Raw genomic sequence first — 20,915 nt, 5'->3', positions numbered from 1 at the left:
ATAATTTTTTTTGCGATAGCTAAATCTTCATGCTTTGTCTATCTCGGTGAATTTTCATCCTTTAAACACCTAGTAGAGTCAAATATATCTAAAGAAATCAAATTGTTTTTCAATGCTAAAACATGTCTTACATCAATTAATGACTTTACATTGTCATAATGTATCTTAATTCGAATTGTGTCTACCTTAAAACATTACAAGTGACATTATTCCCCATAAGAACTTTCTTAGCATGTATAGGTTAGTAGGTACTAAACAAATTCCTATTAGAAGACATATGATGAAAGACTTTGCCTCAAGAATCCATATATAACCTAAGTTACTAATACGAACCGAAAAGATATTTGTAATACCTAGCTACTTTTTCCTTTGCAACTACTACATTACTTAAAGTTGAACCTTAATTTCCTTTTTTCCTCTTTTTTACATTATAAATAATTACTCATATAGTGTCTTTCCTTTTTGCAATTGAAAGACTTGTCATTTGCCTTTAATATCAATTTTGATTTGGGCAAACCTCTCCTATCATGGTTTTTCTTTTCCATTCTTCCTTTAACCACCAATTCATCAACAAAGCCTTGTTTTATACTCTTAGAGATCATTTTCTTTAACTCCTTTGAATTCAAGGCTACCCCATCATCCTTCATAGAGAAAGCATTTTTTATACTCTTAAATGCCTTTTTCTTCAACTCCTTTGAATTCAAATTAAATTGGCCCAACATCCTTCATAGAGAAAGTATCCATATCATACATCTTGTTATCCATAAAGTGCTTATAATAATTTGTTAAGGAATATATTAAAATATGACTTTATTATTAATTTTGACATTCAGACATCAATTTTAGTTTTCATTATAGGTTTATTGAATTTATCAAGGTGGACTTTAATAAATATGTCTTCTTTCACTTGGAGAGTGAACATCACTTTTTCCAAATACAACGATTTTTAATGGACTTCTTTATCTAGTGATTTTCAATTTCAATCATAACTTTTAATTTAGTTGTATCCGATTTTCAATTTCAATCATAACTTTTAATTTAGTTGTATCCTCTTCCATGACCTTGCAAGGAACCTTGAGCACAACAAAATAGCACTCCTTGATTTCTCCATAAGTTCATTTTTGTCTTCATCAAACATTATCATTGGTAGAGTTTCCCTACCTTTCAATTCTTTGGACAACCCTATCGGACCAACAAGGCACACATCTAAATATGTCATCAAATGAAATTGTTTCTCCCATTAAATTTCTCAACCATAAACTGTCACAATTTCAGGCCTGATAACCTTAGCTTTAATACAAACTTATTGTGAAAACCACTACAAAGAACAAAAACAAATAATTTTTTTAAAAAAAAAAACGTATAAAACATGCAACAATTTGTACTTAAAAGCTTACATCCATGAGCAAAGATGATGAAAAACTTTTACAACTATTCAAAAAATTACAATACTAGAACTCTCAAGTCCCAAAGCCTTAATTACATCCAAAAGGCCTCTCCCTTTTGAACAAAACTTCCTCTTGCATTTTTCTTAATTACATAGAAATATTTAATATAGGAAACTAATTATTGATTATAAAATAAACCTATTCCTATATGAACATTTCACAATAAGATACTTCCTTTATAATAATAAGAAAATAGCCTACAAGGACCTTTTCTAATAGAAAAATACCAAAGACTAGTAAACTGAGCCAAAAGAGCATTTAACAATTATCATCAGCAATTGATATCTTTTAAGGAAGAATTCAGAAGTAAAATGTGTGAAAAATTATCGCACAAACAAGAAAGCAAAGTAGCTTTAAGATTATGATTTTTGTGTTGGGATAAGTAGGAATGTGAATTGGGTCTATACGCCCAAAGCCTAGTTTGAGTCTGCCACAATGTTTTAAGCCAAAGTTTGATTTAAGCATTAAAGCCAAAAAAAATGTTTTATAAAGTTTGCTAAACTGTTAGGCTAAGGCTGAAGTTGAACTAAAGTTAAATTCCTAGAACGGCCCAAGCCTAACCCTCCTTAGGCTTACGTATGGGCTAGGTCAGGCTAGCATTGTAACGACCCGCTCCCAACCATCCGTGTAGATATTGTCCGCGTTGGACCCAAAGGGGCCCTCACAGCTTTAAAATGCGTCTACAGGCGGGTCATTATACAAATGATATCAGAGCCGATCCTCGACCTCGGTGTGGGGTTTGTTTGGTCCTGTAAGGGTGTTTGTTTGGCCTCGCAATCCCATGGGACACAACATCCTCGTTGTGTCTGCATGGGGGTGTTTGTGATGTCCCACATTAGATAGGGGAGAAAGTTTCTGACGCTATATATGTAGAGGCTCTTCTTAACCAAGTAGACGCGTTTTAAAACCATGAGGGCCCCTTTGGGTCCAAAGCGAACAATAACTACACAGTTGGGAATGGGTCGTTATACAAATGGTATCAGAGTCAATCCCCAACCCCGGTGTGGGGGTTGGGTGTTTGTCTGTTTGACCTAGCAATCTCATGGGATACAACGAGGACGTTGTGTCTACATGGGGGAAGGGGGTGTTTGTGATGTCCCACATCAGATAGGAGAGAAGGTTCCTGACGCTATATATGTAGAGGTTCCTCTTAACCAAGTAGACGCGTTTTAAAGCTGTGAAGGCCCCTTTGGGTCCAAAGCAAACAATATCTACACAGACGGTTGGGAGCGGGTCGTTACAAGCATGGCCTACCTCATTCACATGCCTAGGGACAAGTTGTAAAGTCTGTTGTTCCTTCCTCAATGTCACTCCATAATTTTCATTTATATCTAGATACGTAGGACCCTTCATTTGGAACAATGGAACAAAGATATCAAAATTGAGTGAACTTGGCTTATGGAACAAAGATGGGTGGGACAGGGTCGGGCTTGGACCCTCTTGATTGGGTTTTAGGTCAAGCATAGGCCCTCTTGATTTAGGTTCAATCAAGCTTGGACCGTCCCTAGCTAGCTACACTCAATTGGGCCAACCCTTGGAATTTAACTCTAAGCAAATTTTAGCCCAACTCTTTAATATATATATATGACCCGCAAGCTAAGCACCAAGGTCATTTTACAAGCAAACTGCCAAAATGATTATATGTCTTAAAAGAAATTATCCTTTCGCATGAAATCCTTAATCCAAATATAACAAATGTTCCAAAGTAATAGTGGAAAATTAAACTACTAATAACAAAATGTCACTATGACATTAAACTTAAAACTAATAACTAAATGGACTTTTGAAATACCCCTCCAACCCGAATCACTCATTGCCAAAATTAGGTGTACCTGAAAATATTTTACTAAAAATAGTGAGCTTAAAGCCCAATAAGGGGTATAAAGATCAAGTATACTTGTTTCCAAAATGAAATAGGAAATCTTTGTAGTATGCTTTCAAACATAACAAAACAACTAATATTACATGTGTCATTTTCAAAATAATTTAAGCATAAAATTATTTTGCAAATATACATATTAAATGAACAACTCTAGCCTTTTTACCAATATATATATATCCATCAAATTGGGACTTACAAGATGCACTTCATGTGTTCCTTACATGATGGTGGATAGAAGTAGAACCAATCTAATGATATACAATAGGTCAGTAACTACCCTACTAACTGGGTTTACAAATTATCATTACCTCCACCAAAGGTAATGAAAGTTAAAACATTTTCCCCTGTTAACAAAGGTTAGATTATCAAAGTCCTAATTTTTTTAAACAAGTAGATGCTATAGGCTAAGAGATAGCAGAAGTATGAACATTCAATTTGAAGACATTTTCATCTCCATGATTAAGCCTCTCTTAGGATGAAATACTTTACACTTTCCACTTTGAAATAGAATGGTAAGCCCATTTTCTTGCAATTGCCCAATACTCAATAAATTGTTCTTCAGCTCTGACACATAAAATACTCTTGTGATGATCTGTACTATTCCATTCACTTGCAGTCGCACATTACCTTTTCCTATTACAACCATGCTTGAGTTGTTGGCCAGATTCACTGAATCTTTGAAACTTTCATCAGAATCTAAGAAGTATTCCTTCATCCCACACATATGATTGCTAGATCCTAAGTCAAGGAACCACATATCTTCTCTATCAGCCTTATTCATATCCATGTAAGCCATCAACAACATCTCTTCTTGAGTCTCTGCATAGTTGGTCTCATTCTCCTTGCTTGGACATTCTCATTGAAAATGCCCTAGTTTGTGACAATTATAGCACTCCACAGTGGTCTTGTTGTAGCTTTGTCTGCCTCGTCCCCTTCCTCTTCTGTTAATATTTCCATGACCTCGACTCCTTCCTCCAGAATGATCTCCATGAGTAATTTTCAAAGCGTGTTCTTCTTCAACATGAGAACTCATGCATTGTTCGTGCACAAGCAGGCTGCTTTGCAACTCATCAATAGTTAAGGTGTCTATATCCTTAGACTCCTCAATGGAACACACAACATAATCAAACTTGGGAGTCATGGATCTCAAAATCTTTTCAACTATAGCAACATCTCCCTTGTTCTCACAATTTGCTTTCATCCTGTTGGCTATGGTAAGAGTCCGAGCAAAATACTCATTCACAAATTCTCCTACCTTCATGTGAAGAATTTCAAACTCCTTTCAAAGAGCTTGCAAGTGTGCATGCTTTACTCATGTTGTACCTTGATATTTCTACTTCAAAGAATCTCATATGTTCTTCGTTGTATCCTTGTTGAGGACTGTCTCCAAGATTGAACGATTTAATGCTTGAAATAGATAGTTCTTTGTTTTCAAATCTTTCAACTTCTGATCATCAATGTTCTTTCTTTGGGCATCTATGAGAACAACACCTTCTGCTGCTGCAGGAATCCCATTCTCCACCAAGCCCCAGTAATCCTTTGAACATAAAAAGTTTTCCATGAGCATCGCCCAATGATCATAGTGCCCATCAAATTTCGAAACTGTTGGCTGCACAAATGAATTCTCTGTCATCATACTTCGATTACTACACACGTAGAAGACTACTACTTCTAATTTTAACCAGGCCCCGTGATGGAGCTCTGATACCAAATGTTAAGAAAACCAGAAAGACTTATATAAAGATAAGGAAATTAGGAGGATTCACCTTGAATGTTGAAGAACAAACTTGGCTATTATATAGCCTTATAGAACAAGCTGAAACAAGAAATAACAACCTACGTCTAACAGATCCTAATAATGTGGTATGACTAAATCAATCAAACAACCATCCCTTAACAATAGGGACTTAATGGTAACAAACCAAAACAACATAACATCTAGAATAACAAAACTTAACACGCATACAAGCCACGCTAATATTTTCTAATCCTAGGAACAAGACGCAGTGGTTGTTCCTTCCTCAATGTTATAACAAACCGCTCCTCCATGTCAATCTCGGCAAAGTCCATGTCGCCCGGAGTAGACCAATCAAACAGGCGGACAAACGTTGCCAGAATCATGGGAACTAGCCTAGCAGCCAGAGGCATTCCTGGACACATTCTCCTGCCTGCACCGAATGGTATATACTCGAAATCGTTTCCCTTGAATTCCAACTTTGAATCCAGAAACCTTTCTGGTTTGAAGCTCAATGGATCCTCCCAAGTCCCGGGGTCTCTCCCCATTGCCCACATGTTCACAAATATTATGGAGTCCTTTGGAATTGTGTAGCCCATGATTTGGCATGTCTCCGTGGCTCGGTGAGGAAGAAGCAGTGGTCCTGTAGGGTGCAATCTCAGTGTCTCTTTCACACAGGCTTGGAGATAGGGCAGATGAGGCAAATGGGACTCTCTTACTGGAGATTCACCAATGATTTGTGTGAGTTCGTTGCAAAGTTTATGCATGGCATCTTGATTTTTAATCAGTTCCGCCATTGCCCATTCTACTGTCAAGCTACTAGTTTCTGGCCCAGCAAAGAACAGCTCCTGCAGAGATGATGATGATGAGGTAAATTAAAGTTATGATCAGAACGAAAATTAATTAATAAGTTATAACTATAATAGTGTTTGTCTGACCATAATCACATGGTTGATCTGATCATCTTCAAACCCAGTTTCTAACAAAGCATCCAAGAAGTCTCCATGGCTGGAACCATGAATCCTTTGCTTTCTTCTTTCTTTGAGAATGTCCTCCCAAGTAGTGGGAATCCTCCTAAAGATCTCCTTCAATTTCTTCCGAATGCCCTGAATATCCAATCCACCCAATATAGGATAGAAGTCTAATATATTTGTAGCCCCCAACTCTGCATTTTCATTTAGGAGATCCTTCAACAGTACTCCACGGACATCCCTACCCTCAAAATCAGAAAAATCTATTGAAAAAAACTTATTGCTAAGTATATTACAGACAGTAGTATACACTAGATCCATAACCTTCACCACTTCACCTTCCTTTTTTTCCAAAAACTCCACCAATTCCATCACCTTCCTCTCCCTCAACTCCACACGAGACTCCATTGCTTTGCCTGAAAACAGCTCCATCCGGCAGATAGCTTTCAGATTCCTCCAGTCGCTGTTACAGACCTTGGCAAACGCCATTGCCAAATGGTTGAGCTTAGGGCTGTTAACTGGAATTGTGGTACTGACATAGCGGCCGGAGAGCGTCCGGTCATGGGTCTTGAGTACTTCCATGGCTGCTGCAGACGACGATGCGACCACCATGATTTGTGTACCGAGGCGGAGAGACATGAGTGGGCCATGGCGTTTGGCGAGATTAGCAAGTTTGACATGAAGGTTCCCCCCCATTTGGAGGAGGTTTCCTATGATGGGCCATGGATATGGACCTGGTGGAAGTGGTGGAGATTTGAGGAAAATATGCTTGAAAATGAGCAAAAATGGTAGCAGAAGAAGAGGGTACAAAAAGGAGAAGAGGCTGATATCTGCTATGATTGTGTATGTAGCCATCGTGGTGGTGATGATGAAACTGAAGCTGCAAATTTTGGGACTTATTTATGGAGAATTAATTATGTCATTGAGTAAAAGTTTGTTTGGCAAGAGCGAAAAAGGTTACCATTTGATACAAACTATTCACTTTGGTTGTTCAGTTTGGTGGAAAAATAATTCTTTCTCAAAAAAATATTCTCATTTCTACATTATTTTTCAAAATATTAAGCATAATTACCAACAATGATTTTTAAAACCATAATAAGAATAATAATAAAATAAAAGTTGACAAACATACTACTTTGATAAATATTTTTAAAATATATATATATATATTATTTTTAAAAGTAAATTTAAGTGTTTTAATTTTTTTTAAATATTTAAATGATAATAAAAAATATATGAAGTATGTTTCTTAACAATAAGTCAAGAAAATGTCTCTCATATTCGGACTTGAAATATCATGAAATCCACGGACTTCATGTAATTTTAACTCCAATAATTGCATTTTGAAATCAACGACAACTTGTCAAGTCTTTTCAAAGTGATACGAATCTCACTATTTATGTTCATATTCATCAGTGACTTGTCGCTTTTAGCTTTATGAATTCTCCCACGTTGGAGATCACCACCATCAACCCTAATATCTACCTTTCAGCATCTCTTTTTGGATTTTTTTTTTTTTTTTTTTTTTGGACAAAAATACAAATGTATAGAAGGAGACTCCTCCTTGAATTTAGGAAGTATGAAACTGTTAAAAACTAAAAAGATGAATTAACAGGTGAAGTGCAAACATGACAGCCCATTGACAATATCCCTCTTTGGAGTGTAACTCTAAAGCACTAGATGGGCTTCACTCAATATCAATTAATGTTAGTGTCAAACTGTCCATTTTAACCTTAATCTAGTCATCTCCCCTTGTTGGCTTCAATGAGGACTGTGCAAAGCTCTTGCTTAGAGACTGAGGTGCGTTGTAAGGCAGCAGAAAGGGATTATCTACTGGACACAGAGCTTGGGGGAGCTTGTGAAGGGCTAAGCTCCAGGGTAAATCCCAAAGCATCCATCTGGTTATCATGAGAAATATCAGTGTACCTTGAGGGAACCAACAGTTGCAGTTTCAGGAATCTCTATAAAGAGCTCTGGCACCCTGAAAGACTGGATCCTAAGCTTCACTGAGTAAAAGGAAATACATCTTCACATAAGAACTTCTTATCAGACACCAATCAAATCAAAAAGAGTACATAAGAATCACTCCATCAAAGGCTCTCATACCATGAGAACCCCTGGATTAGAATGATGTATGTTGGCCTGCTACTGAAGCTAATGTGCCAATCCCTACATACAAGAAAAGCTTAGCATGACTCCCCCTCATCTCCTTAGAAAATGCATTTATACATTATGATCATACAATCTATGATTGTATATGCATACAAGATGTATTGGAGTTACAAAACGAAACAGTTTCTATACAGTCTTATATGGATGGAGACAATGTTACTTAACAACAAGAAAGTCAATCTAAGAGCCTGAGAGTTACTCAACATCCTGGCTTTGCACTATGCCAATTACCCATGTGTACGTTACAAAAGCCAACAGTAACCTCTTATCATCTTTATTACAGGAATTGGCACTCATAGTTGGGCTTTTTTAATAGGCCATTGCTTTGGGTAACTTTGGGCCGGATATATTTGGGTAATTGAGTAAGGATATTCAGGAAATTGTTTGATTCAACAAAGGGACTTATGAGAGAAAATGGTAAACAAATAGGTCATATTTCAATAGTAGTATAGATTAAGAACTTTTTTTCCTCATCTAATATGAAATACCATAATCACCTTTTATAGATACAACGTCCCAGTCATATCTCACAAGGTCTAATACACCCGAACAATAATAGGAAGCTGGCCGTTACATACATGCCAGAAAATGCAGTGTCATGAGTGTTAAGAATTTCAGCGGCTGCCGCCGGAGAAGAGCCTACGACGATCGATTGAGTTACGAGCCTCCAACGAGATAGTTGGGCCGTCAAGTTGAGCCAAGTGGGCTTTCGGCCAAGAAGATGATGTTGCCTGCTATGGGCCATAGTTGTGGACCTGGTGGAAGACTGGAATAGTAATACAAGAAAGGCATTTGATGTATTACTGATAGTTCAGAAACTTTAGGGGAAATCATTGATATATAAGAAACCTCAAGGAGTTTTCTGATACTTAGAGCCCGTTTGGTAGTGATTCTAGTGAAAGTGTTTTTATTTGAAGTGTTTTCTGTTATAGTGTTTTTGTGAAAAACACTTTTATGATAATCAGAAAAAATGATTCTAAAGTGTTTTTTATAATATATTGTATAAATATAAAAACACTTTTAATATTAATAAATTACCAAAAAGGACATACAATTTTAATTAAAAAAAATGGTATGATAAATAAAAAAAAAATTTATTAATGAAAAAACATCTAAATCACTAAAAAAAATAACATTGAATAAAAGATAATTTTAAAATTAAAACAATATATGATTACCTATTAATTTCTATAAAAAAAAAAAAGACTTTTCTAATTAAAAATAATAATTTTTTTATCACTATACTAAAATTTTAAAAAATATTTACAAAAAACATCTAAATCAATAAAATAAAATAAAATAATATTGAATAAAAGATAATTTTAAAAGTAAAACAATATATGACCACCTATTAATTTCTAAAAAAAAAAAGATTTTTCTAATTAAAAATAATAATAAAGGAGAGAGGTATGAATGAAAAGAAAGAAAGATATCGGGAATCACTGGAGGGCATTTTTGGAATATTTCAAAAAAATTGAAGTGTTTTTTTAAAATCATTACATCAAAGCATAAAGATCGTAAAATTTGATATAATACATTAATATAACTCGAATTGAATATGTTTTTTGTGAGTTAGGATTGAACTTAATCATGTTTGGATTAGATTTGTATCCACTTATATAACCAATTTTTTAGATTAACTTATATTATATAAGAAATAGGTTAATCGAGTCAAAAATATAAAGATTAATCATATTAACTCAAGTTATTATTAAAGGAGTCGTATTCATATCAAATTTAGGATGAGTTAATTAGTTGATTATTTGAATTTTCACGCATGTGGAGATAAGAACCTTTGGCAGCAGATATTTTGGTGGCTAATGGAGATATATCAAATATAAATATTGAGCAGGTTCCCTTAGTCCACTAATGAAGACAAGACACTGTCTCTATTGAGGTATGTGAAGGAATCACTGATGGATTTGGATTGGACTGCTTGAGTGACAGAATAGGATGATGGAGATGGGTAGTGGACAGAATAAATCCTTGAAAGACACTCAATTAAAATGAGAAATAAAATCAAAAGAATGAAAATAAAAATAAAAATTAAACCAAGGGGGGTATGTTAGGTATGTATTGACTTGAGTAGTATAGTATATATTTTCAAGAGGAAGAAACCAAAAGAATGAAAAACATTAAAATTAGCTTAGCATTGATTTCGACATTAAAATTGGAAAATATTTGATAATTTAATTTAATGTTTTAATTAAATTATTAGTTACATTAAAAATACATGTGTTACAATAATTTAAACTGATAGATCAAAGTAAATAGTTTTTTTTTTCAAATTTTAAGTATCTTTTTCATTTATTGCACATCTGTTTTTTTCGTATGGGGAAACAAATTTATTACTTGCTAAATATATAAATTTAATAATGTAAAAAAAATATTAAATTAATTTTAATAAATATCTTTAATACTTAAAGTAACAAATTAAATAATAAATTTTAAGAAAAAAGAAAAACATGATTTTTTTTTAACTCGTCTTAACTCACAAACATTAATCATTAAATTTTATTAAATGCCTTTAATATCTCTTGTCATTTTTGTTTGGATAGAAAAAATGTATGATAATAGTGAAAGTTAAGAAACTAGAAAGGAAATATATAGATATTTTGGGAAGGCTTGAAAGGATGGGATAAGGTTCGGGAAACTTCTATTTACAAAAGAGTTAATAAATTAACCAATCTCTAATTAATTAGAATCTTGTTGAATTAATAACAAATATTTGCCCTCAAGTTCTATAAACCAAGAAGAAGGAAGATGATTTGTCAAGATATCTACAAATTAATTTGAAGAAGGAACACATTGCATCATTAAATCCTAACGAAGAACCATATCCCAAATAAAATGAAAATCAATTTCAATGTGTTTCATTCTAGCATGAAACTCGGGATTAGAAGCAAATTAATCAACACTAATATTATCACACTAGACCAATAATGCAGAAGGCAAAATAAGATGCAACGGCAAAAATATTGAAACTATAAAAGTTCAACTATAACATTAGCCAATGCTTGATTTTCTAACTCCATATTACTATGAGATACAATTCATTATTTGGATGAAAACCAACAAACCAAATTATCTCCAAAAGAAAAATACAAATGAAGAGAGGATGGAGAGAGGATGAAGCACTGAAAGTAAGACCATGAGTTATTGTGCCACAAAGATAGTGTAAAATTCTTTTGACATGCTACCAATGTTTTATAGTTTGGTGTCACAAAAATTGCCAAATTTTCACGAGGTCTAAGAGAACAAATTTGTATAACCTATGTATGTATAACCTATGTATGAAAAAGTATGACCAAGATTCAAAAAATGTTATTAGGATATGAAGAATATAATCAAAAATAAAAATATAAGCAAAGTATTAATATATAAAAATTGTAATCTAAGTATGAAAATGTGAGTAACATAAAAAGTTCTAAGTAATAAAATTTATAAGTAGAAATAATGTGATTATGAACAAGGTATTCGGTACAAAAAAAAGTCTATAAAATAAACATAATATTTTTATTCATATATTTATATTTGTAAATAAACAAATGAAAGAAAATTAGCTCAAAAACTTGTTTAAAACTTCTTCGTCGAACAAAGAAAATCATAGAAAATAAATTCAAAAACTTTTTTTTAATCAAATTATTAGAAAAGCTTTGATTGTGTTTGGCAAAATAGATTAAACTTTGATAGGTTTTGGAATATATTAAATTAATTTTTACCTTCTTTTAGTAATGAAAAACAAACCATCAAACATGAGTTTTAGAATTATGTTCAAAATTTTAATTTTAAAAACAAAAGTGCAACCAAAATTGCCTTAAATTTTTAATTTTTTTTATTGAAAAGGGAGATAAAATTATTAAAATAAAATAAATTTATAAACTTAATTTAAAATTTTTATTTCCTCACTTTCTTTACTATATATACATGAGTAAATAGAAAAATAAATATAGAAAAAATACAATATCATTTCTATTTTAGCCAAGGATTGAAATATCGGTTTTTACGGATATATCGGTACTTCGATTTTACGGATATATCGGAAATATCGGAGAAATATCGGTGGATATTTTTTTCACAAATATCGATAAAGTGAAAATTATTTAAAAATAATAGAAATGCTTGAAAAAACTTTTAAAAATGATAAAATAAGTAAAAATACACATTTTAAAGTTATCTTGTAAGTGTAATTGACATATATATAATTAAGAAGATATTTTAAACAAAGATATATTGGTAGATTTGATATTTGAATTTTAAAAATAATATATATGAATTTTGAAAGTATATAGAGTTAGAATTGAATTAAAAAATATTTGATTTTATTGAATAAAAACAATTTATACAAAAATATAATACATATTATATTACAATAGTCCTTATACTAAGGAAGAGATCGATGTGATTTCATTATATTGTTAGATGAAGATGACCCAATTTGCTGAAGATAATGTTTATTTAAAAAATTTTAAAATATTTTTATTAAAACATGTTTTATTATATTTTAAATGAAAATTAAATTAATTTATATAAATATTTTATTTGAGATTTAATTTTTAAAATTTTATTAAAAACATATAGTAACAACTTTTTTTTATTAATATTAATTTATTTAATAATCAAAATAAAATTCAATAATTTATAATTATTTATATGGGTAGAGGAAAATTGCTCTCATGATTGGTTTTTTTTTTTTTTTTTACCTCTACTAAATCTAAAAATTAAAAGGGCCACCCACTTCTGAAGTTGCCCTCCAGCCGAGAGAATTCCCCTTTCCCCTTTTCTGAAGCTGCCCTCCACCGCTGAAGCTGCCCTCCAGCCAAGAGAGTTCCTCTTCCTAAAAAGACCTATCTTCCTCTGCCACTCTCAATCCTCGCAGGTACTAATCTAATCACGTTGATATTATTTTTTTTGCAACCCCCGTTTGATTCCCAAGAAAATCCATCCCCCATTTGATTTCCGGGAAAATTCATTCTCGTTTGATTTCCGAGAAAATCCATTCAAAACCCCCAAAGAAAACCAAAAAATTTGCTTTTCTTTTGCTCCCTGTGTTTTCTGGATCTGTTTTAAGGGTCTCTTTGTTGTTGTGCCATTGGATTTAAATTTCACGAACCCTAAATCCACATTTTTGAGCCAGATTTTGTATCCTGTGCGCGGGCTGGACTGGTAGGAAAATATCGGGAAATTTTCCGATAAATCGGTATTTCGCCGATTTGCCGATTTTTTGTCGATTTTTCCGTCGATCGATAATCGGTGACGATTATCGTTTCGGCGCCGTCCGATATCCGATATTTCTTCGAAATATCGGCGATATTTTTTCGATTTTTCAATCCCTGATTTTAGCTTTTAAATATCGCTTTTAAAGTTACCATCACTTTTGTTTCTCCCGTGGGCTAGTGGACTATTCAACGCACCCAGCTAGGGTTTTTGCGTAGAAAGCAGAGAGAGACGGCACCTTCATCAATCGACGATGGCGGACGAAGAGTACAACGACGTGGATATGGGGTTCGTCCCTCCTTTTACTCGCATTTTCAGAATTTTAGATTTTATCTTTTGTCCTTCAATCCTGTTTGTGGCTTGGTAATTTTCTGTTGGTTGTCGAGAAAAGATGGCGAAAAGAGGGGAAATTAAAATTTCGAATTTTAAGTTCTGATTGTTTGGGCTGGAATTCTCCACACCTAAACAGAGGTTGAGGGGAAAATTTTGGGATTTTTTCGTTTTCAACTTTGGTGGAGACAAATAGGTTCTGATAATGCTTTCTTGCATGTGAATGTTATTGTTTTAAAACTTTCTCAGCAACCAAACGAATGATCGTAGGGTAATGGTTGTGGCAAATAGGTCTCCCAGTTTTAATCCATTGAAAATCGTGAATTCCCATTTTTTATTTTTTTTTTTAAATAAGCAACACAGGGTTTTGAGATCTTTAAATGTTTCCTTATGAATTATATTGAAATGGCTACGGTTATAGGCTTAGTTTTTTATGCTATTTAATGGCACCATTCCGTCCGGGGAGCCTAACTTTTCTTATTGGTCAAATCCTTGCTTCTAACAATGCCATATTGTGATTCCCTACTTTTGTGTTTTTGATATTGGAATCATACCATGGCTCATTGCCTGATAAATTGTTTTCCCGATCGGATTAGGCACAACTTTAACTCTGAAATAACCTGCATTACCTGTGCAATTTATGTATTTATTGAGAGACAGAACAGTCATGGTATACACTTCACTCAACTAGCTAACTCCTTATATATTTGGGATAGAAATTTAGAACAAATATTAGCGATGAATCATCCAGGTATCAGGTTGCAATGTGATATATCTGGACCAGAAGGACTAGTGAACCATATGCCTACACTCAAAAGGACTAGGGAACTCTGTTTGCTTAAATCTGTAAAATAATATGTTGCATATGATCAATTTCCTAACGTAGCTATAAAATAAGCTTTGAGACAGTGAAATAAATATTGATCCCATTTTTCATTATGTTTGTAGCATATTAGACTCATATTTGCAACACATTAATGCTATTTTTCGTTCATGGAAAGTACTAAGGAAAGGGAAAAAAATACTCAGGAAAATGATTTTCTTAAATTTGGTTTACCTAAAGGTGGGGCTTTGACCAATTGAACTACAATCCCAAGATAGTCATACCCTTTTAGGGGGTTTCATTGCTATGTTTGGCTCCCAAAAGTACTAAGGCTATGTTTGGTTCCTGGAAAGTACTAAAGGAAGATAAAAAAAAATGTTAAGGAAAATGATTTTCTCATATTTAGTTTACCATGGAAAAAATGAAATAAAATCAAATATAATTCAAATTAGTTAGAAACTTATGTATTTTCAAATTATTTAATATTCATACAGAAGAGGAAAATAAGTGAAATGAGTTTAAAGAAATATATAAAAATAATTTATTAACTTTAAATTTGTTTTTTTTATTTTCTTTCATTTTGTCTTTACTTCTATTCTTCCTCTCTATTTCCTTTCTCTCGCATTTTCCTTTAAATTTTCCAAGAACCAAATATAGCATAAGGAAAGGAAAAAAAAATGCTAAGAAAAATTGATATCACATGTTTGGTTCATCTTCTCATATTTTTTTATGTATTTTCAAATTATTTATTCTTTATTATAAAAGAAAAAATAATGTTTGGTTTCTATAAAATTTGAGGGAAAATGTTAGGGAAAGAAAATATAAAAGAAAAGTAGAAGGAAATAAAAAGTGAAGGAAAAAAAAAGTAGGTTAAAAGTTGATAAATTATTTTTATTTGTTATTTCAAACTCATTTTACTTATTTTAATTTATCGATATACATATTAAATAATTTAAAAATATATAAGTTTTTAGCTAGTTTTAATTATATTTGATTTTCTTTAATATTTTTTATAGGACAACCAAATATGAGAAAATCATTTTCTTTTACATTTCTTTTCTTTCCATAGTATTTTTCGAAAACCAAACACAACCTAAGTGAAACCAGTTTAAAGAAGTATATAAAAATAATTTATTAACTTTGAATCTTTTTTTTTTCCCCTATCTTTTTCTTTCCATCTATGTTTCCCCTCAAAATTTTCAGGAATCAACCAGAAAAAAAAAAAAAAAAAAATTAAGTGAAATGAGTTTGAAGAGACATAAAAAAAATAATTTATTAAATTTAAATCTATTTCTTCTTTTCCTTAACCTTCTTTTCCTCTTTATTTGCTTTCCCTTGCATTTTCCCTCAAATTTTCCAAACATTAAATGTATGGTAAGGCTCATGTGTGTCAAGAATGTAGCCCTTTTCAGTTGTTTCCTGATGGTGATTTACACAAAGTTTGTTGGCTATTTCTTGTTTTCTCATCCAAATTGTGCTAAGGGGTCTGATTTCATCATTCGTGTCACACTGACTTTGGAGTCATAACAGGAATTGCTCCATGACCTTATTCTCTGCTATCCTCCAGTTCCTTGCCTTAAAGGCATAGTTTATAAGTCCCATCATTCTCATGTAGATTACAGAATGTACCATATGAATGTACAATGGCTATCTGTAATATTATAGCATAGTGGAATTTTAAATATTTGATGAATTTTGTTGATGCAGATATGAGGATGAGCCGCCAGAGCCTGAGATTGAAGTATGAAACTATTATTTTGATTTGCTTCGTGAATTCATCTGATGCACTTTAACATTATTTGCTTATAAATGAATTGATTAAAATATTGCTGGAATAATTGACAGGAGGGTGCAGAGGAAGAAGCCGAAAATAATAACAATGAAGATGTTCCAGATGCTCTTGAAGAGCAAGAAAAAGAAGTACATGAGACGGTAGAACGGCCCAGAAAGACTTCAAAGTATATGACAAAATATGAGAGAGCAAGAATCTTGGGTACCCGTGCTCTGCAGATCAGGTTTGGTTTTCTTAACTTTTTAGTCTAAAATCCTTTTAATCAAGTTGGTTGATGCCTTAACGATTTAACAAATTTTCATGTGGGTTGGGCAGCATGAATGCGCCTGTGATGGTTGAATTGGAGGGTGAGACAGATCCACTTGAGGTATGATTCTTTAAGAATTGTGCTGGTCTTTTGAATTTCATCATTTTAGTTGGTGGCAGTTCCCCTGTTACATGAGTGAGCTCTGCTAAATGAAGTGTTATCTCAACTAATTGAAGTTGGGAATTTGTTATTGTCTTTGTGTTCTACATTATTAGAACTGTAAACACACCCTTTTTTTTCCCTTTTAATTAATTTAACGTGTCTTTTCCCATAACTGCAGCCATGCCATTTTTGGTTTTACCTTCTATTCTCATGCTCCTTACTACATTACTCATCTGCAACATTGCAAACCTTGTCTTGTTCTCACTATCTCATTTTTAAATAAACAAATAAATACGACAATGAGAAAAGAAAACTCACAATTGCAGGAAGGATGGTAATTCTGAGTTTGTAGTAGCAGCTTCCCCTATCTTTTTATCTTGCCTCTTACCCTCTTCAATTTCCTGTTTTGATTTTATTGATCTATGTTGATTACGCAACAGATTGGAAGCACTCATTCATTTCGTCTGCTGTACCACTAATTCCACAAGTTTCCCCTCTGTGCTTCATGACTCTGATATTCCTTTGTCTAATTGTTTTAGATTGCAATGAAGGAACTTCGTGAGCGGAAGATACCCTTCACCATCCGCCGCTACCTGCCTGATGGAAGGTAACAATAACATTCTTATTTTGAAAAGTTACTATTGTCTTATTGTTGCTTCTGTTTGGTTCTCGTTTTCTTTACATTAATCATTGGTTGTGGGGGTTTTTCCAGTTATGAAGATTGGGGAGTGGATGAATTGATTGTAGAGGATTCATGGAAGAGGCAAGTTGGAGGTGATTGACTAACCCACGTTGGGCTGTGGGGAAATGGACTCTTGGAAGTCCTGTTTGATGTGGCTTTGTAACTCACTGATAGTGACACTATTAGTAGGATCAACAATACATAATTTGCAAATACATTGTGTGTGAAATTAATGTTGAATCTCTTACTATCCTTCCAAGTTTATTTTTATGGAGACCTAGAATGTTGAAGGTCTTTGTGTGTGAAATGATTAACACTACTTCCACTGGTATTTTGTCACCCACAACCTGGGTCATGGGCTCCTGCCATGAAACTACAGACCTCAATGATTTGTCCCTGCGCCAATGGACTCTAGAAATGGAATTGAATATAGAAACAAAAATGGCAAAACAAAATGTTTCTAGCACCAAAAAATTAACAATGGCTTATCTCAGAATGCTTTAAGGTCATATATACATATATGCATACTGACCATTAGCTCAGGGAAACATTTTTCATTGTTCATCCTTGATAATGACCCCACAATGAAACCCAAATTTAAGGCTAACTGCTATTCTACCAACATTTGCAATGCAAAGTCTTAGCACAGGCTATTTCAGGTTAAATCCCCACGTCTCTTTCCCCCTGCCAACCGACACACAAGACTGTCGCTTGGCTTGCTTCCAAATTTCCAATGTAGCTGTGATTTGAGACCCCAAAGAATCCATATCCCATCATCATCACCATTTGTGAAACAAAGGGTTCCTCTCCTCTCCATTATTTGCGAAATCATGAATTTCCCACAAAGCAAACAAGGGCATGTTCATAGCCTAATTCTTATATTCATCCAAATCATAATATGATTGAGAACGTTTTCGAAAACAGTTTTTAAAATCAGTTGTATGATGTATATCCAAATATTTATTAAAAATAATTTTTATTTACAGTGTTTTATTTTTAAATTCTTTTTATATTTTTACTTTTTTTTTAAGTGTATTTCAAAAAATCAATTAAAATATGTTATTATAAAACACTTGCGTTTAGAATAAGTTCTCATAAATTTATGTTTTTAAAAGCACTTATTAAATGTGTTTTCAAATTTAAAAAACAATTTTTTGATTTTAAGAATAAAAAACTGTTATTAAAAAACAAAAACCAGTTGTCAAACAAGCTCATATTTTTTAGAAGGCTCGTATTTTTCTTAAACGTGTTAGTTAGACTAAGCAAGCAATGGCGTAAAGATCTTCGGACCATCTAAGTGATTTTGTTACGTATACATGAATCACATGAACTCTTTAGTACTACCAATGTCTTTAGACAATTAATTAAAAATTTCGTGTTAAGAAAAAACCTTAATCATCTACCAGTTCAGCTAGAATTGTCAAAGGAGCATTATTATATAAGCCCATTCAATGCATAGAAAAATTGGGATTCATTTGTTTTATTTATCATTCATATGGTCGTACCAACTTGTTGATCAACCCATAATTTTTTAATTAGACTCAGGCGACTTATGGTGCATATCCGCAAACCACAGTTCATTAACATGGCTAATTGATTTGGGCATGGACAAATCAGAGTTCACTATCATGATCCATCCATCCTAGAAGATTTTCTTATGGGATCCTCAAAGATATTTTAGAGAAATATAACCATTTGGTCTTCCTACTTGTCAAAACAAATTTATTGATTTTTAATCAAAATTTGTTTAGACACGATATGTATATATATAAAAAAAAAAAAAAATTGATAGAGACTATTCTTATTCAAGAAGGATCATACTTGATCATATTCCATGCTTTTCAGAAAGTGAAGGTATTTTTTTTTTTTTTACTGTTGTTTTATCCCTTTTATAAAATATCCTTATTTCAAAAATCTATTTGTTGGATAAAAAATGTATATATTAATCTAATTTCAAAATGTGATCCATAAATGGGGTTCTAAAATTTGTATAGTGATTCAATAATTGAATTTAAGTTTGAACCACTAATGTAAGGATTCTTCCAACTAAAGCCTTCAAATCTTATATAATTGAATTTAGGATTTCAATAGGTCTTTATAACCACTCAAGCGACCCCACACACTTGAAATAACCTTTTCACATGATATGTGAAAAAAATTTCTAAATGTCTCTTCCTAATTTGCAAATTGAAACTCAGGTATAAAGATAAAATAGGGGTTAAGGTGCACTAATTAGGATTAGCAAGTGAATAGAATAGTGAACTTAAAAAAATTACTAAAGTTCTTTAATGTGATGTAAGAGTAAATTTAAAGATTTGGTAAACTCATAAATAAAGTAAAAGGGTTGTAAATAAGAATTTGAGAGCAAAACTACTCATTAAGTATGGTTTTAGTTTAACCCATTGATTGGATAATGGACAAAAACTAGCCATTGGAGGAATTTCAGGTGATTGTTAGAGCCAAACAAGTTAACTAGTCAAGATTCCCTCCTCAAGCGATGTTTGACTATTAGCTATGTTGAAAACACCCTTCACTAAAACTCAATCGGTCAATTAGGCAATCAATTGGTTTCTCTCAAATTTCCTAAAATTGAATATCTTTAGAAGTTTTAAGCATTGAAAAGTTTGGGAACCGGCTATAACAATACTCTCTATGGTTTTTGAAAACCTTTTAAAAATGAATTGCCCTTATTTTAAAGTTGATTTTATTTTATCCAATTTTTTAAAAAAAAAAACTCATGACAATTAAGGGTTCAATCAGATGAGTTTTCAATTTAAAGCAGAAAAATTGAGCTACTTAAACCATTTCTCATGCAATTTCAACCTAGAGTGCCTAAACATTATATTTAAAAACAACTTAGCATTAATTTTTAAGCTTGAAGAAACGTCCACAATGCATAATCTTACATCCTTTGCTCGAGTTGAATTTTATTAGCTTATTAACTTTAAAACCTATGATAAACACTCAATTATGTAACTAAATATATATCATTTGTTTTATAATCATCAAATACACTATGGGGAAACCTTGGGCTAATAGATGAGATTTGGGTCGGTTGAATTGTATGCTATATAAGTTTCAAAGCCCTCAAGTCCAAATATTTCAAATTGTAATCCCTTGAGTATAGGTGTCAAATCACAAGTAAAAATAGAAATGGTTGAAATAAAATAATAATGTCATGGATTTGAAGATTATTTCAAAATTAGTAGTTGAAATTTGTTAATTCTTGACAAATATAATAAATTGATAAATTCACCAAGAGCTTAAATCTACTAAGATCTTCCATTCTTCGACGATAATCCTTCTTCCTTAACTAGTTGCTTCTGACCTAAGGTTGAGTGAGATTCTACTAAATGCTTCAAAAATCTACACCACTAAAGATCCTTGTTCATCTAGGTTGATAATCACTCTATACTTGCTCATCAAAGTTTATAGGACAATTAAAGAAACAAGC

At 32.5% G+C, this 20,915-nt stretch overlaps 3 protein-coding genes across 5 annotated transcripts; 1 reads left to right on the top strand and 2 right to left on the bottom strand.

Moving 5' to 3' along the window:
• Positions 1 to 4,186: 4,186 nt before the first annotated feature.
• Positions 4,187 to 4,963, bottom strand: LOC104882160 (uncharacterized). Its single transcript, XM_010664246.1, has 2 exons — positions 4,712 to 4,963; positions 4,187 to 4,585 (listed from the first exon to the last, which is right to left on the bottom strand). Exons 1-2 carry the CDS (start codon positions 4,961 to 4,963, stop codon positions 4,187 to 4,189), a joined length of 651 nt encoding a protein of 216 aa, XP_010662548.1.
• A 141-nt stretch (positions 4,964 to 5,104) lies between these two features.
• Positions 5,105 to 7,012, bottom strand: LOC100262428 (probable (S)-N-methylcoclaurine 3'-hydroxylase isozyme 2). The gene is made up of 2 exons (XM_002274550.5): positions 6,004 to 7,012; positions 5,105 to 5,913 (listed from the first exon to the last, which is right to left on the bottom strand). The coding sequence occupies exons 1-2, from the start codon at positions 6,889 to 6,891 to the stop codon at positions 5,305 to 5,307; spliced, it is 1,497 nt and encodes a 498-aa protein (XP_002274586.2). The 5' UTR covers positions 6,892 to 7,012; the 3' UTR covers positions 5,105 to 5,304.
• A 5,871-nt stretch (positions 7,013 to 12,883) lies between these two features.
• Positions 12,884 to 17,725, top strand: LOC100253791 (DNA-directed RNA polymerases II, IV and V subunit 6A). 3 transcript variants are annotated; one of them, XM_002279508.5, is made up of 7 exons: positions 12,884 to 13,087; positions 13,606 to 13,713; positions 16,286 to 16,319; positions 16,424 to 16,593; positions 16,686 to 16,737; positions 17,319 to 17,386; positions 17,492 to 17,725. In XM_002279508.5, exons 2-7 carry the CDS (start codon positions 13,679 to 13,681, stop codon positions 17,559 to 17,561), a joined length of 429 nt encoding a protein of 142 aa, XP_002279544.1. In that variant the 5' UTR covers positions 12,884 to 13,087; positions 13,606 to 13,678; the 3' UTR covers positions 17,562 to 17,725. The 3 variants fall into 3 exon arrangements, with proteins under 3 accessions (XP_002279544.1, XP_059589551.1, XP_059589552.1); XM_059733568.1 differs by having other exon boundaries at positions 12,949 to 13,087; positions 13,574 to 13,713; XM_059733569.1 differs by having other exon boundaries at positions 12,949 to 13,087; positions 13,346 to 13,713.
• The last annotated feature ends 3,190 nt before the right edge of the window (positions 17,726 to 20,915 follow it).

This window comes from Vitis vinifera, chromosome 16 (genome assembly GCF_030704535.1).
Source record: "Vitis vinifera cultivar Pinot Noir 40024 chromosome 16, ASM3070453v1".
Taxonomy (NCBI): Eukaryota; Viridiplantae; Streptophyta; class Magnoliopsida; order Vitales; family Vitaceae; genus Vitis; species Vitis vinifera.
The sequence above is the reverse complement of the archived record's forward strand: the minus strand, read 5'-3'. Positions and strand labels throughout refer to the sequence as shown.